Source organism: Charadrius vociferus, unplaced genomic scaffold (genome assembly GCF_000708025.1).
Source record: "Charadrius vociferus isolate BGI_N301 unplaced genomic scaffold, ASM70802v2 scaffold100, whole genome shotgun sequence".
Lineage (NCBI taxonomy): Eukaryota > Metazoa > Chordata > Aves > Charadriiformes > Charadriidae > Charadrius > Charadrius vociferus.
In genome coordinates, this window is record NW_009646523.1 from 1,736,521 (window position 1) to 1,752,433 (window position 15,913).

The following is a 15,913-nucleotide window of genomic DNA, read 5'->3' on the forward strand; positions in this document are numbered from 1 at the left end:
GGCAAGGCAGGAAAAGAGACAGAGGCATTTCCCACGGGGCCAGCTAGGCTAACAACTGCTGGCCCAGCTCCTTTGGGGACAGCCAGCTGGGACCTCCTCCTCTCTGTCCAAGTGGAGGAGAGTTTGCTATTCCAGTTGTGTCCAGGAAGAAAAGAAAACCTTGAGGGACCTTCTCACAGATTACATTGGTACACAAAGTGGCTGGTCAGCTGGGGAGGAAGGGGGTGAGGACTGCACTCAGATGTGCTCCCATCATCTTGCCAGAAACACCTGCTACCTCAGCTGTGGCAAACCCAGAGTTAAAGGTCCAAGCACTCCTCCTCCCTCTTGTTTTTTCCTCTTGCTGCCTTCATAGTGAATCTCTACTGAATATGCAGCAATTGCAGCTTGAACCCATGACGCATCCAGAGCACGCTGCGTAGCAGCACTCACCGTCCTTATGAAGGAGGAATCGGGTAGAAACCCAATATAAGCCATATGTGACCTCCCAAATCCAGCACATCACATCAGCTTTCAGTCAGAATTCAGAAACATTTAAGCCTCCTGAATGAATACACTTACGTTTTTCAACCACGGGATTACACCGTCAGAGTTTCTTGCCTTTAACATATGCCCATGTTACAATGAACACCAGCAGAACCAGAATAAGTGTTGCGAGTTTCCAAAAAAAAAAAAAACCCAAACCTACTCACAACCCCAAAACTGATTCCTCAGGGAAAAAAAAAAAATAGCAGCACTTGAGTATCCAATGTAGAGTAACACTAAAACTGACTGCTGATAATTATTTACAATAGTAATTCCTGATTTTGCTTAACCACAGTGTCAGACTATCCTCAGTAACAGCTTTTAAGTGGGATCTGATTCACATTTCAGGTAGAAGTAGTAGTATTTGGCTTATCAGTTTAATCCGCAGAAGTGATTTCCATTGTTCTGTGTATACAGAGAAGTGAACTGATATGGCTGTCTTCAGAAGTTCCTTGTTCCAAGAGGTACCGATGTAAATTTGCAAAAACAGCTCGTCATCCTTTAAGACAAAAATCCGTATGAAGACTTTCTATGAAAGTTGCAAGAGACATTGTCGAACTAATTCATTATTTAGAAGTCGGTTGGCAGACTCAAAGAAGAGCCGCCCAGCTAAGCAATGGTTCCGCAGGTGCTCATGCTACCAATTACATGACGATGAGCACTGGCGTTATTCCAGTAACGCTTCCACAGGAAGACTTATGGACTTTGCTCAAACACCCGGCCATTACTAATGGAAAAAAAACACACCTAAAACTTCAGACTCCAGGAGTGAGCTCTCACCAGCTACGTACAGCAGCAGCAAAAGTGGACTGACCAGCAACGCTGCTGCAATTGTATTAAACTACAAGGCTCAATTAATGAACGCATGCAAGTGAAGCTTGCTCTATACTTATTTTACTAATAAACAATTTACAGCAGCAGCAGCCGCCTGTTCCATGTAAAACTGGGCATTTGGACGTCATGAGATTACTCCAGCCCAGAAAATTAAGAAGGATGGGCATCTGCGCAGCCATCTATAAGGAAGAATCAATGAACAACTTCTCGTATTACACCGAGGATACCCCTACAAACACAGTGTTTGCGATTCTTTAACCACAAGAAAAATTAAGAGTGAAGACTACAGGAACAGATGTAAAAACATGGGGATAACTGTAACCATCCCTCAATATAAAAGAACGAAAACATTTTAAACCCTTTAGAATATACGCCTTTCCATTTTACGCAAAAAAATATGAATAATAGCTGGAGAGCTGATGCTGTTTGCAATACTTTTAGGCCTCACTGCTTGCAAGTTTCCTTATGTAGAAAACATGACATAGACAAAAATCCAGGAAAGCTGACTTTTCTTTCATTTGGGAAGGGTGGGGGAAAAAAAACCCAACAATTACATATCAGAAAAATGTTTCAGGTTGATCATGCAGACACTTCAGGAGCTAAAGAAAAATATATCTAAAACAAACACTGCCACTGTTTTAATTCCACTTGCATATGCAATATTTAGAACAAGTGCATGGCGCAGTCACATATTTTAAGCATTTTCAGTTGTCTGAAAGCCTTTGATTTTAAAAAGTTGGCTTACCTGTCAAATACAGATGTGTGAAAATATGGACGTATGAAAATACAAAGCATCGCTGCAGTTAAGGAAAAAAAAAGTTAGAAATTGCTGGGTGGTTTATTAACTGCAGCCAACACAGAGTAGGGCAGCCTTCTGCCCGTCCTTGCTGGGTGCGTAACAAGTGCACAGAGAAAGGAGAAAGGGCATGGAAGTGGAAAGGATATGCCAAGTAAAGGAGATACAGATGGTAAAAGTATCCTTGGAAGTATAAAGATAAGGATCTTAGGATGGTGGAAAAGAAAAACATACATAGGACAAAGAATACACTGAACTCCAGTGTTTCTGGCTAGCTGTGCACGTATGCATGGATTAGATTTTCTTTTTTTTTTCCTTATTGAGAGATACTTATTTCCACAACAAAGGTTATTCACTTTCTCTTCAAGTGTCCGGGAAGAGATGAATTTTCTGTTCAAGTGAACAATGCAAGCAACCACACAGGACCGACCAATGCAGGATATTATGGGAAAACATTCTCAAAAAGTGGAATAGACGTTAAAAGCTTTCCGCTGTTAGGAAGCACCTTAATAAAACCACTTTTCCTCACCTGTTGTCACCGTTCAAAGGGAAGGAAGCAGACCCAGAAAGAGTAGGGTGTTGAAACCAGTGTTGCAGGACAAGGACGGTGTCCATACTCAAGGTGAGACAGCAAAGTGAAAGCTTGGAGACAACCTCCTCTGTGAGAGGACTGGAAGTGTGAGTGATGGACCATTTCTGAAATGCGTTAATAGCTACTTGAATCACGTTCAAGGTGTCCATCTTCCTGTGGTGTCCCCACCAATAAAAGTAGACAACGAAACTAAACACATTACATTCGTGCCAGTTGCTCAAATAAAATGTAATTTTCTCTCCCCATCTCCCCCCGCCGCCCCCCGAGCTGTTATTGCCCCAAACTTTGCATTCATACAAAATGTGTTTACAGTCAACTTCACTGCGATACTGGAGCTCCCCCCACACACATCCCCCCTAAGACACAAAGCAAAGCTGGCCAGGTGTCTCCAAACCACAGAGCCAGCTGCTCCTAACCAAGCTCACAGGAAATAGCAAGGAAAATATGCAGCATTTGACACATCTGGAATAGATTGCAGAGTCTTTGAAAACAGTGTCCCAATTCCCTTCCTCCTGCTGATGAGATTTCAGGCTACCAAACTGCTGCATCAACTATAGAGGATTAGATAACATGTGTACGTTTTTAACCCTACATATTCTTTCTGTCCAAAGGAGAATTTTTCCAAATCAGTCCAGAAAAGAAAACACTACAAAACCAAGTGTCTGTATGAAGCTTTCTATAAAACACAGTGGAGCAAACAGAAATAAATCACTTGGAAGACTGCTTTGGGTAAATTTGGGTAAATTGATAGAGCTAAAAAATAGTACTAGTTGATACAGGTAAACATAGCAAATGAATCAGTATTGCATGCTTTTCACAGCTGTATTAACTCATTAAAAGAAATGTCCTTACAGGTTGTTTCCATAAAACATGAGATGAAAAGGAAGAGAGTAGAGAGGATTGGTTGGTACGTATTTTGCCAAGTAATTTGTCTGTAATTCCATGCTGACACAAATATTGCAGTGTGCACTTCTCAATGTGAAGTGCAAAAGCAACAAAAAGCATACATCTTAATTAGCAAAACAAAGCAATGTTTTATTATCTGCTTCTTTTTCTTACGGACAATGAATGCAAAAGAATACAGAAACAAACAGATCAGTTTAGAAGGAAAACCCAATCGGATATTGAACATAATATTTAATTTTATTCTTTCCATAAAAAGCTGGGAAGTGGAGGTGCCCCTAAAGTTTTAGTCACTTTCAGCATCTCTGAAAGATTAAGAAAAAAAATAAATGTGACCAGTTTACATATGTGTATTTTAAACATTCATTATAGATACAAAATGGAATACAGCACTAGCTTAAAACAACATAAACCTCACTGTTTTCAATGTTAGTAATAAAAAGGCAGAATTCTAACGTAAAAAGAAAAACTGGAGGAAAGTATTTGTATTTTTTTTTCCTCAAAGGTGCAACGAACAACCAATGTATTTTTGCAACTGAGATTCCAGTTGTACAAAGGACTGAGAGATGTATTCTGCTACTCAGGGAGAAGCGTAAGTTTCACAAACTTTAAAGGAAACCACACATGCATGAACAGTAGACAGTACCCCTTAAAGAGATGATATTTATAGGAAAGTAATGGCATACCTTAAATGAACCTAGGAGAGGTGCAACACACATTTTCTACTTTCAGAGCTTTAAAAGTAAGATTCCTTCCCCTCCCCCCTTCCAAAATTACCTTACATTTAAATTAGTTTATTCTTAGGAAATGGCAAAGTATTTATTCTAAACAAGCATTGTAAGATAGCTATATGAACTTTTTTTGAGAAGCCCTCAAGGTGGATGTTGTATTTATACTGAACTTGAGAATTCCTAAACAGAGCCAGTGTTATAACCCATTTGCAACACTCTGTTTCAGGAACAAAGGTGCACCTACGAGGATCCAACTGCATAACCGAGGACTAAAGATGTGAGGCTGTCCATCCCTGCTAACGTGAACAAACTCTATCTTTTAATAGGATCATGCACGTGAATAACGGACTTTCAGGCTCAAGCCCATACCAGTTAATAACAATTCACGTGAGGAAAGTTAGGATGAGACAAACAATTCAATGCCTTTACCTCCAAAATTACATCTAATTATATCTATACCCTTAATGGCCAATTAACAAAAAATATGTATGTAGCTCTAAGATTAAACAAAATTTAGAGAATATGCTGTTACAAAATATATTTCGACATATTTCCTAAGAAGCTATTCAAACAGTCATTTATGCAGAGTTATTTACAGGGGACTCAAAGAGGAGTATCAGTTTTAAGCAAACCAGTATATTGGTTTGAATTTGATAAAATAACGGCAAATACAAGTTTGTGACAACAAGGAAGTCTGGGTTTAGTAAACTTAAAAATGTTCTACACAATCATTAGATGAATCTAAATTATATAAAAAAACCTGTCTGAACTGGTTAATCTGAATCATTTAATGCATTTCATTGTACTCAAAGTTCAGATCAACAAGTCAGTGGTACACACATGCTGTGAAACAAGTTACCACTTAAATCTTTCAGATACAACAAGCACAGATTAACCGAGTCTGACTGTACTTAAGCTATATTAACAGATGGTTCATTCTCACTTCAATACTATCTTTTTAATAAGCACATATACAAATGTGCTAAAACAAAAGACAGCAATTATAAATATTTACTAGAATGACCAGAACTGGTATTTGAGCTTAAACCATCCCGCCATTCATTTTAGAAGCCGTATCTTCACTAATTCATCTTCTGGTTTTAGTAGTCTTCTATCCTATTAACTCAGAGGGTTACAGATCATCTGGAAGTTTCACACTGGTATAGGAAAGGAATGTCTGTTCGATGCAGTCTGGAGATAAAGAAAGAGTTGTACTTCAGTTCATCGCAGTGACTCACTACAAGTAGCGTTGATTAACTGACGTTAAACCTAGAAGCAGCAAAGCAGCAGCCTTTTTCCCCTCCTTGTCAGGATGGGAGAAAAAAGCAAAAACTTACTGTTATTTTGGTATCGTTTCAAAAGAACACCTGAGAATATTTTGTAACTGTAAAAGGTAGTATTTGTTGTTTATTAAAACTAATAGTCACTGTAGAGGAAGTTACGTGTTTATGCAAGAACACGAAGATTTAAGTGTGGTAATAAATAATCTGATCTTCTTGTTTCAATACTTAAGACGCTTAAGAAAAAATAAATATATATTTACATGTCCAGCTCTCTAAACACTCCACAGACCTTATCAGCCCATACATCTCAGTAATGCTTACAGATAAAGGAAAAAATCAAAGCCACTTAACTCAGATAGGACAACTAATTAACTTCAGTTAATGCTGAATTAAATAGTGTTTTGTCCCAAAGCAGAATTTTAACTGCAGGCGAGCAAAGAATCCCAGACCACATTATCCTACTCCCTCATTATTCTTTTCAAGCTACAGTTTACAAATACCAATTAGTTCCAACAATTATTTTTAAAACAGTATTTTTAAACTTTGTTGTACTGAAAGCTAACAGATATTTTCAGTCTCATATCTACAAGTTTAGGTATTCTGAAGAGGTTACCATATCACTAAGAAAAGGAGCTCTATGTAACTATTCTAAAAAGGAAATACTGCCATGTAGATGCCAATTTAGATTGGTTCCTAAAAGGCAATATACACCTTAGTTATTTAACACTAACTTACCGCATAATTTTGAAAAAATGGCACATTAAAAAGAAATATGTTATTATGTTAACAGATTTTTTCCATGATCAAGAACTGTATGGTATAGCACAGATATTTATCTATTAGGTGCTTTTAAATGTGCATCACTGTCTTACATAAAAGGAACCATTTTTTTTCTAGGCAAATACTGTCTCAAGTTTTTTTTCAGGCTTCAATAATGTGTTGCTGATTATATCATATCAATCCTATGACCAACCCTGGAGAAAAGTTACAAAAACCCGCTTTATTACGGCAAACATAGCTTCTCAGTTAAGTCAAAATACAGTATTTAAGCATTTTAAGTAAATTGCAGAATAATGAAAATGCTACAGTACTCATTTCTAGGCTTAAATTTATCTCGTCATGCAATTTAATGAAGTCCAACAGATCCACCTAACGGATAAAAAGTATAAAAAAAAAAAAGTGGATATGTGCCAGACTGATTAGTCAGCTACCTGAAGGATATATAAAGCACATTGTTGCATACACAATAATCATACTTGTACATGAATGTCTTAATCCAGTCATGTAAAGAGAGACAACACTCATCTATTGTTTGCATGTTCAGACCCATGTCAATCAGATTTAATATGCAGGCAGATTAGCGCTTCCTAACTTGCTGACAACAGGTTGACTGCTAAAGCCAGTTCTCCAACACAAAGGACAGCATCCTGACAGGCAGCAGAAACTGCTTCTTGTTTAGGAAAAACAACAGGTTCCTCTTCCTTTTGTTACTGAACATTAGTTCCAGGGAGGACTGGAGGCAACAAGGATGCATCATTTACTTACAAATTTCATGACTTCAAGAGACTTCAGTTATTTCCAGGTCCGTGTAGAATATACACAACATTCATGTTCAAAAACCATGTGACTTCTGTTTTGTGACAGAAGTTTGATTATTTATTTTTAATATAAGTATTTCATTCTTCTCAGTTTTCCTGGGAGAGATAATCTTATCACTAAAAATTGCTTACCTTCAGTACAAGAAAAAAAATCTTGTTCTGTGGGCAGCTGCCATGCTTTCAGACATATTTCTGACTTTAAGATAATTAACGAAGCCTCGAAAGAACAGGAGGAGTCCTGAAAGTGCAGAAAATGCACAAAATTAAGTATATCAATCTAAGTACACGCTATTCCACATTATTCTTATTATTTTATTTTTTTTTTAAATCTAGATTATAGTAAATAAAGCGAGGTCTTTATGCATCATTCACAAATTCCAACATTCAAGTTTTCTGCTTTTATCTTGTGATATTAGGATACAGCCTTATGGAAAGCTTTTCAGAAATTTTACGCTCATTCTGGGTTCAAGTATCATCTGCTAGAAATACTGCATGAAAGACCTTAAAAAGAAGAAGAAAAAAAAAAAAGAAAAGAATACATGCTGCACATTTTTCAAGTAGCGTTCTTAAAATAAGTTACTAGTGTGTTAGAAGAACCACTAAACATACCTTTAGAAATGTATAAGATAAATGTATTGCAAATCAAAAGGGAGGGGGACCCAAAATCAAAACAGACAGACAGTACAGATTGCTCTAGCAACAAGCCAAATAATAAATTATAGTAGATTATAGCCTGAGATTTAACCATCCAGGAAAATGCACCTGTCCAAGAGGAGGAAGAACAACAGTCGATTCAAAGAAAATTACTCAACATGTGTTATGACTACATTTTTTTTTGTCGACACCACACTTCAAACTATTTTAAAATATTTAAATTTAACTGCATTTGAAAGAATATTTCAGCTCTGATAAGAAGAACAGAATAGTCACACAAAAGTCACAGTTGCAACAATGGAAATCACTAACATGACGTTGCCAACATCATTTTATCAATTCAGAGATGCACTGGACATTTGAACAAACAAACCCAGAAAAACACATTGTTGCATAGTGGACACAGCTCTTTGGTCCATTTTCATCCACCAAGTAAACTTCAACAGATTAATCCATTCAACAATTGGATGAGGGAGATTCCAACACAGATAAAACAATCTGCCCAAAGAGTTGGGGGGGGTCAAAATCTGAGTTCCACGTCTCGTGGAGAGAAACACGAGCCTGGAGAGCAATTCTTCTCATTTAATGAGGACACAGGTACCTTGAAGATACATGCTTATGTGTATATATATACATATACATTATGATTCCAAAGGTTCAAATGAAAATCTGAACTGAAGCTTACCAAGTTTAGCAAAGATGTTCATCCTTTTCACCATCTTACATCCTAATAAACAACCTCTATGGTTAAACTGATATTTTGCTATGTGATACACTTTTTCTTCCCGTTCTCCATGTTGGGACTCTGATTTTTTTTTCCTGTATGCTCATTTCTTCTCTAAATGCTTTTTACTTGTAAATTTTTATTTTATTTACTTTCTCTTCGCTTTTTTAAAACTAAAGCCTTATTAGCACACACACAAAAAAAAATCCCAAACACAGAGAATGCTCTGCTAACCACTGGAACTTTCACCTAAGCCACACACATTTCTGTGATTAAGGTGAATTCTGCATGGAGAAGAAAGCACTAAGATCTGGATCAAAAGTCTACTACAAAAGCTGCTACCCAGACGTTACCAGAGATAGTCTCACGTTTAACTGAAAAGTAGCTGAAACAGCAAAAGGTGGGGAAGCAGCTCTTAAGGTGCCTGAAAGCATACTTTCTGCATTACACATGTTGGAAAATCAGTCCAAGTTCAACCCACATTTTATATTTCTCTGTTTAGGGAAGGAAAAAAAAAACACATCACTTTCCATTGTGTTCCTCAAAAAGAAACATTGGCTAACATTTAAATTTAAAAATTAGAATTGTCTCTCTCTTCAATTTGTTCACTGTACATGACAGCTCCTTGGAAGCAGACCACTTCAGTTTTCTGTGAAGCACGAGCAGATTTTTCCAGATGTTGAAAGAAGGGAAGGAAGCAAAAACAGATAGGTGAACACCGGCAGAGAGGAGAAGATGGCAATAGGTGGGCTCAAGTATGTCAAAGGACTACGCAAAAGAAAGAATCCAGCTCAGTTCATTCAGTTCTGAAGACACAGAGGACACAATACTTCGTGTGCTCTAATGGGAAAGTTATCTGAAACAATGAAATGCAGATCTGGTTGGCAGAGCTCCCACGACTTGATAATACTCCTCCGTGTCCTGCTAAGTAGCTCTGTTGGGTTAAATCCTTCTATGGTGTTCTAGCAATCTCAATACATCCACTTTATCAGTTTAAAAACACTGTTGGCTTATTTCATGCAAAACATTCATAAGACAAGGGAACTTTGGCTGCTGGATGCATACTGCATGCCTCACAGTGCCTTTTATTCCAAGGCATATTATAAACTTTGTGAGTTAAAGAAGAAAAAACAAAAAACCAAACCAACTTCAAATATTTAAGGCTGAATATAAAGCTTTCCTAAATCTAAGTGAGCTAACTTCTGAACAAGTGCTGCAATAGACTAGTAAAAAGAGGAACTACAAATGCACAGCTTTTTCCATAGACACGGTTGGGGAAAATGTTAGGGGAAAAACCCCGCTATTTTCATCCAGGTGAAAAAAGTGTCAAACTTCAATCTCACACACCACAAGGGTTTGTTTTAATTAAAGATTTATCTGGAGATGTTTGTACCCATAAAGAGTCAGTTCACTTCTGACTTAAATACAATCATCTCAAACAGAATATGAAAGCATTCAAGGGATTGATGTCATGATGTATTAAACATTTGCATTTTCTATATATCTCAAGCAACCAAGTGTGCAACAGTAGAGTAAGCTGAGTATTAAGAAGTCTGACGAATGCCCTCGACGTTTACTAAAAGGCAGATAGAAAAAGTTTTAGGTAACATCATTTAAGATTTTTGGCATTTTTTGTGAGATAAACAGCGAGTCAGGATCTCAGTATTTTATTTTTTTTTTTAAATTTACTCAACATTTCATTCTAACATTTGCTGTTAGCTATTTGAGTCAATTGACTCAAAGGGAAGAGTGCCACCTACTGAACCAGCAACAGTTTACTATACTTCCAGAGCTGGAAAATAAAATGGATAGTAGCATTCACTTCTGTAAAAGAAAATAATTCGGATTCCATATTCAAAATACAAAACCCATAGTAGGTAAAAAGGTACAGTGGCTGGGGTTTGGTATATCCTAATTAAAAACAGACAGAAGAGCAGAATTTGATGCATCTAAGACTTTGAACATGGGCAGACAGACCTCTTCAGAGAAAGCTGACATCACGGGAGCCCTGTGATCAGAAAGCATGAAGCCATTCTCTTGTCCGACTGAGAAACTACTGATGCAGTACACATTTCAAAGGACTCGAAAAGGACATTTTGTGACCTATGTACAAGACTGCAGACTACAGCTTCCTAGGATCAGTCACATTTCTTAAATTTTAATACCTGACATACAGGTTTATACATGCAAGTACTAGATATCACTCTACTTTTCAGTATGTTCTCTACATAAAGCCGAAGTTTCATTGCAGAGTTCTACAGCCCTATAGATCAGTAGAGGCAGCTTAAAAAGCACAAGTCTCAGGTATGTACATAATTACATATGTAGAACAAAATTTTTTGAGCTGAATGTTATTTCAATAGTCTGCAGTTCACACAATAACACCACTATGGCAACCAATAACCTTGTGAATACTATGGAAATAAAAACAACACACAAAACTATCAGCAGCTAAAGAAAAACACATAGCTAAACATGTTACAGAACTCTTACTTACAATGACATGATTCATCTTTAAGTACTTCCACATTAAACCAGAAATGCCACTTACCAAGTACAAGAAATATCCACCAAAGCCAGTACTGTCCATTGAAATATCCAGTAAAATAATCTGAAAACTGAAATTCATACACAAGGCTTAGCTGCAGTCAGACAGACGACTAAGACACATTTAATGCACTATGCAAATACAGAAAGCAGAGAGAAAAAGGCAAATTTAAATAAGAGTAATAAATTCAACTAAAATGCAAACCTGTTATTTGTGCAGCAATTTAATGTACAAATAACACTTCCAGTGTCAGTTGGCCTGTGGCAGTTATTTTAAAACCTAAAAAAATATATGCGTGTGTATATATATATAAAAATATATATCTATAAAATAAACCCCCTCGTATTACTTGCCAGAGTCATCTGACATTTTCTGTTATAACGAATCACCACTTGTCCATTTTCCTTTTTTCCCCTCCAATGCCTGCCATCCCAAACACATTACAGCAGCCTGCTGCTTTAGATATTAACACCAAAAGCCACATTAGTTTAATCTTATCAGACAGGGATGTTCTGCTGACCCCTCAAAAGAAGAGCTTTTGACCTTCTGTATACCCCCTACTGTTAATCGCTGCCAAGAATACCAGCCCCATAAAGACCCCCAACTCATTAAAGTCTTTTCATTTTCAAACCAGCATTCAGTTCCCAGCAGTGAGCTGAACGCAACTAAATGAACCTTGAAGTGGCATTTCAACTGTTCCTGTTAGGGACCATGGTAGACAGTTTTGTCCTCCCTGTGATGTGGGAGGCAGCTGGAGGGCAGGGTGTGATGGTCTTGGAGACAGGTATCTGTGCCTTTACCAGACTCCAGACTGCATGCTTCACTGATAAAAAGGCTAATCAAATGTCTCCAAAACTCACAGAAGTAGGAATGGGGAGGCGTGTTAAAAGTTGCCAGAAAGAATAAAATAATCTATTTAGAAGCTCTGAACACTTTTCATACCACTTTCCATCCTATTATTCTTCAGTTTGTTTACCGCGTCCTGCCACAGTGCTTCCCATTTGCCATTTCTGGGACATTTCAGTAGTATCAACCAAGAAATCACATAATTCAGTTTATTTTAAAATAAAAAATAAATAAATAAATAAATAAAGAGAGAGAGAGAGAGAGAAGATACGGGGCCACATACACAACCAGCTAAAAATCCAAGACATTAAAAGAACTCTAGATATAGTTGTGTTTTCTTCAAGTAACCATGCACTGAGATTCACATTTTTTCTCCAGAATAAAGCCAGATCATGTGCATTCCTTAAAGTTTTAACCTGTACTGTATTCATTTCTATGGGCAACAAAAAAAAAAAAAAATCAAGAAACAGAATTGCTAAGTTGAACTAAAGAATTGGCAGTTACATTACTCCTATATAAATACTAGCATTTCTATGATTCGGCAGAGTAAGCATTTCATATTTTGACACTTCATTAAAATACCAAATGAATACTCAATTCCCAGGAACTTGACATCATTATTAATCCCATCTCACTTGAACGCCAGTATTTTCAATTCTCTAAACATATATACCAATACACTTTTTTTTAGAGTTACAATTTCATTTAATTGGAAAGGAGTTTTACTAAAAGCAGCAATCAAATACTGGCCGATGTGCATCACTGTCACGCTTTCTTCAGGCAGAAGCAGCCATGGCTACAGAATTTCCCCAACAACAAAATTGTGCTTTTGATCTTTCCCTGCGCCATTAAAAACTGATACAGACAGAGCATATGAGAGCTCAGACAGTTTAGACACTAAAACGTTTTGTACTACCAACCCCGAGTGAGAAAGGGCAGAAGCCTTCAGAGGAGCTTGAAACAAAGGGACAGAACAATTGCGTACACACACGCGTGCTTGCATGTCACCATTAAAACAAAATTGTCGACGTACACCTTATGAGTTTTCTGCTATTGCCTCTAGAAAGAGAGACAAGACAGGAAGATGATAATCTTCACTATGAAAAAAACCCACCCCTGAGGTCTTGGAATTGTTCAACTCCAACATTTTAGAATTAGTAACTGATTACATACAAGAATTTCAATATAGTCTAGAACACAGTAATTCTTCAAGGAAGTTTAGCATATATTAGTTTTTGTGCTTGTTATGAGCACATTTTCAAGCAGACAGGAATAATAAGACTGACACAGCAAGCAAGTTCTGCCCTCTGTTTAGCATGCCTCAAGGGAAGCTGAAAATATCCCCAATGAATGCATAGTTGAAAAATTCATGTCTTCTTGCTCCCTTAAGATAAATTCCATCCCAAACCCTGAATTCCAACTAAATACACCAGAATTACATCTGGTCCAGTAGCATTCCTCTGCCTTGGGGAAGCCAAAAAAAAAAAAAAAAGAGAAAAAAAAAAAAAAAGAAAAAAGTCATCACTCTCCGCTCTAAGAAGGATGCATGAAGGACCATGCAATCTCTTGTCTCTACAATCCTTGTACTATTGTGCTAAGACCAAATCAAGTTATTAGCACAAACAGAGAAGAACTAAATAAACAAATAATTCAGAGTTGGCAGGGCATAAAAGATAACTAAGTTATCCAAGATCTCTTTCTTCATTAGACGGGATGAGATTTTAGATGTTGTGTCTCACAGACATGCAGAATTCAAGTTCAGAAAGAACCATTACATTTCATCTAGCATCCACTTAGCCAGCTAAGAAACTTCCATTTGGCTAACATACCTTTCTGAAAAGTATCTAGTCTTGCAGTGAAAATGCCAAGAAATTGAGTATCTAAGATAGTAAATATGTGACTAACTTCAGATTAAATTTTTATTTGATTCAGTATGTATCTTACAAGGAATAAAAGAATCAGACACAAGGAAGAATGTTTTCTGATTCTCCCTCCTCCCCCTGATAGGCTAAGCCATTTATAAATCCTTCATATAGGACACTATAACACCAGTGACATTTTAGGTACTTGCTCCACTTCTTCTGTATGCTTTTAAATATTCGTGGAAAGAATGAGTCATTCTGCATTTATTTTAGTGAAAGATGAGCACAAAATGCTATGTAAGAAAAAAATAGGTTAAGCTTCATCATTAGTAAGCACATAAGAATATAAAGCAAATAAATTCTCTACTAGAGTGGAAGATAGAGAAATCATCAGTCATTCTGTTAAGCACTGGAATTTAATATACTGATTTTTAATTCCAATATTATATATCCTTGAATAAATTGTTACAGTTTGGTTCTACAAACAGAGTCTGCACACTGTGAATCAAGAAACATACCCGTACAATGAGAATCCATTTGATCAGGGAGAGACCAAATCCACAGATTGCACCATACCTTCCAGCTATGGTATTTGTTATACAGAAGGATAAACAAAATCCAATCCAGTTGAAAATAAACGCCACTATAAAATAAAAGAAACAGTAGCTTTTGTTAATCTGTATAAGCTAAGCAAACAGACTTAACAGTAATTTCACTTTTAACTAATAAGGACATGCTTACACAGTCAGTAATTCCTTCCGGTAATTCAGGTTTTCAGAGATAGACTTTGAACCCAGACATTCCCCATGGTATAGTCACTTAATAACAAAGCAAATGGTAAACAGGCTGGAACCTACTACTTTAAACAAGAGAAAATTCCAACATAAAAGAAAGCATTACACTGCTACAGAAATCTAACCAGATGACACCAGATATGAAGGGTAAACACAACCAAAGGACTATAACATACAAAACTTAGATTAAACCAAAGAAAAAAACCACCTTGCTACACTTTTATAACCGAAAATATAGTTATATGCACACATACGTGCATGTATCAAGGCTGCATATTCAGCTTTATCCAGTTTGGATCGAACAGAATAAAAGTATCCGCTCTTGCTCTGTAAACATAGTATAGAAATGAAGATAAGTTGAGAAGCTGATGTTGCATTGGCTACTGTCTTCTCTTTTAGATCTATATTCAACCATAAGATATAAGTCTTGGAATTTGTATGCAGAAGCTTAAGGAGTCAAGAAAAAAAAAGGACATTGAGCATAACTACCCCTGTTACTTCAATTAACACTTTTACACAACTCCCAATAGTTTTACAATTCAAAAGTTTCATTTCTGCATACGTACTTGCAATCAACAACATCATCTGTATTGACTTCAGTTTGCGCGCATTAGGTCAAAATGTGGGAATTCCCAATTAGGTGATGTCTCCCAGCTTTGGGAGTAAGTGAGGCAAATTAAAAAGAAAACCGCCCAACACAAGAGCTGGGAGAGCTGGCCGAAGACGAGAATTCAGGAGTTCTAGAGAGGACAAGATGGTGGAAAACTGAAAACATTTGGAAAGCCCACAATAAACACCAAAACCACTGAAGAGGTTGGAAGGAATGGAAGGAGGGCAGAGGGGAGCAAAACCCCTGCACACAAATCCTTAATGTTTTAAATCCCCAAACTTAGGAAAAAAAAAACAAAACACATAAAATTCAGACATTAAATCGCCACAGAAAAAAAAAGTCTGTCTTTTCAGTAAAAGTTTGGACAGTTACGGCAGAAAATTAAGAACAGAAAACTGGCCAATAGTTTTCTTAAATAAAAGTCAATTTGGGAGGATTATCTATCTATCCGCATAGAATTTATTCCATTTGTGAACTGGGACACATTTTTGCTCCACCCTGAAGGCCTCACCCGAAGTCTGACAACGATTACTAGAAGAATTTGCTATCAACTTCAACAGACAATTTTATTTTTTTTTTCTACTAAGTGATGAACACTCAGAAACTTCCCTAC

The 15,913-nt window shown here is 36.8% G+C and overlaps 1 protein-coding gene across 1 annotated transcript in view; it reads right to left on the reverse strand.

The window, feature by feature from the left end:
- Positions 1-4,963: 4,963 nt before the first annotated feature.
- NDFIP2 (Nedd4 family interacting protein 2) overlaps positions 4,964-15,913 on the reverse strand; it is a gene marked incomplete at its 5' end in the record, with an annotated part of 24,574 nt that continues 13,624 nt past the window's right edge. The window contains 3 exons of the mRNA XM_009885213.1: positions 4,964-5,572; positions 7,395-7,500; positions 14,415-14,539. Of these exons, the coding sequence (XP_009883515.1) occupies positions 5,514-5,572; positions 7,395-7,500; positions 14,415-14,539 (290 nt within the window). The remainder of the gene's footprint in view (positions 5,573-7,394; positions 7,501-14,414; positions 14,540-15,913) is intronic.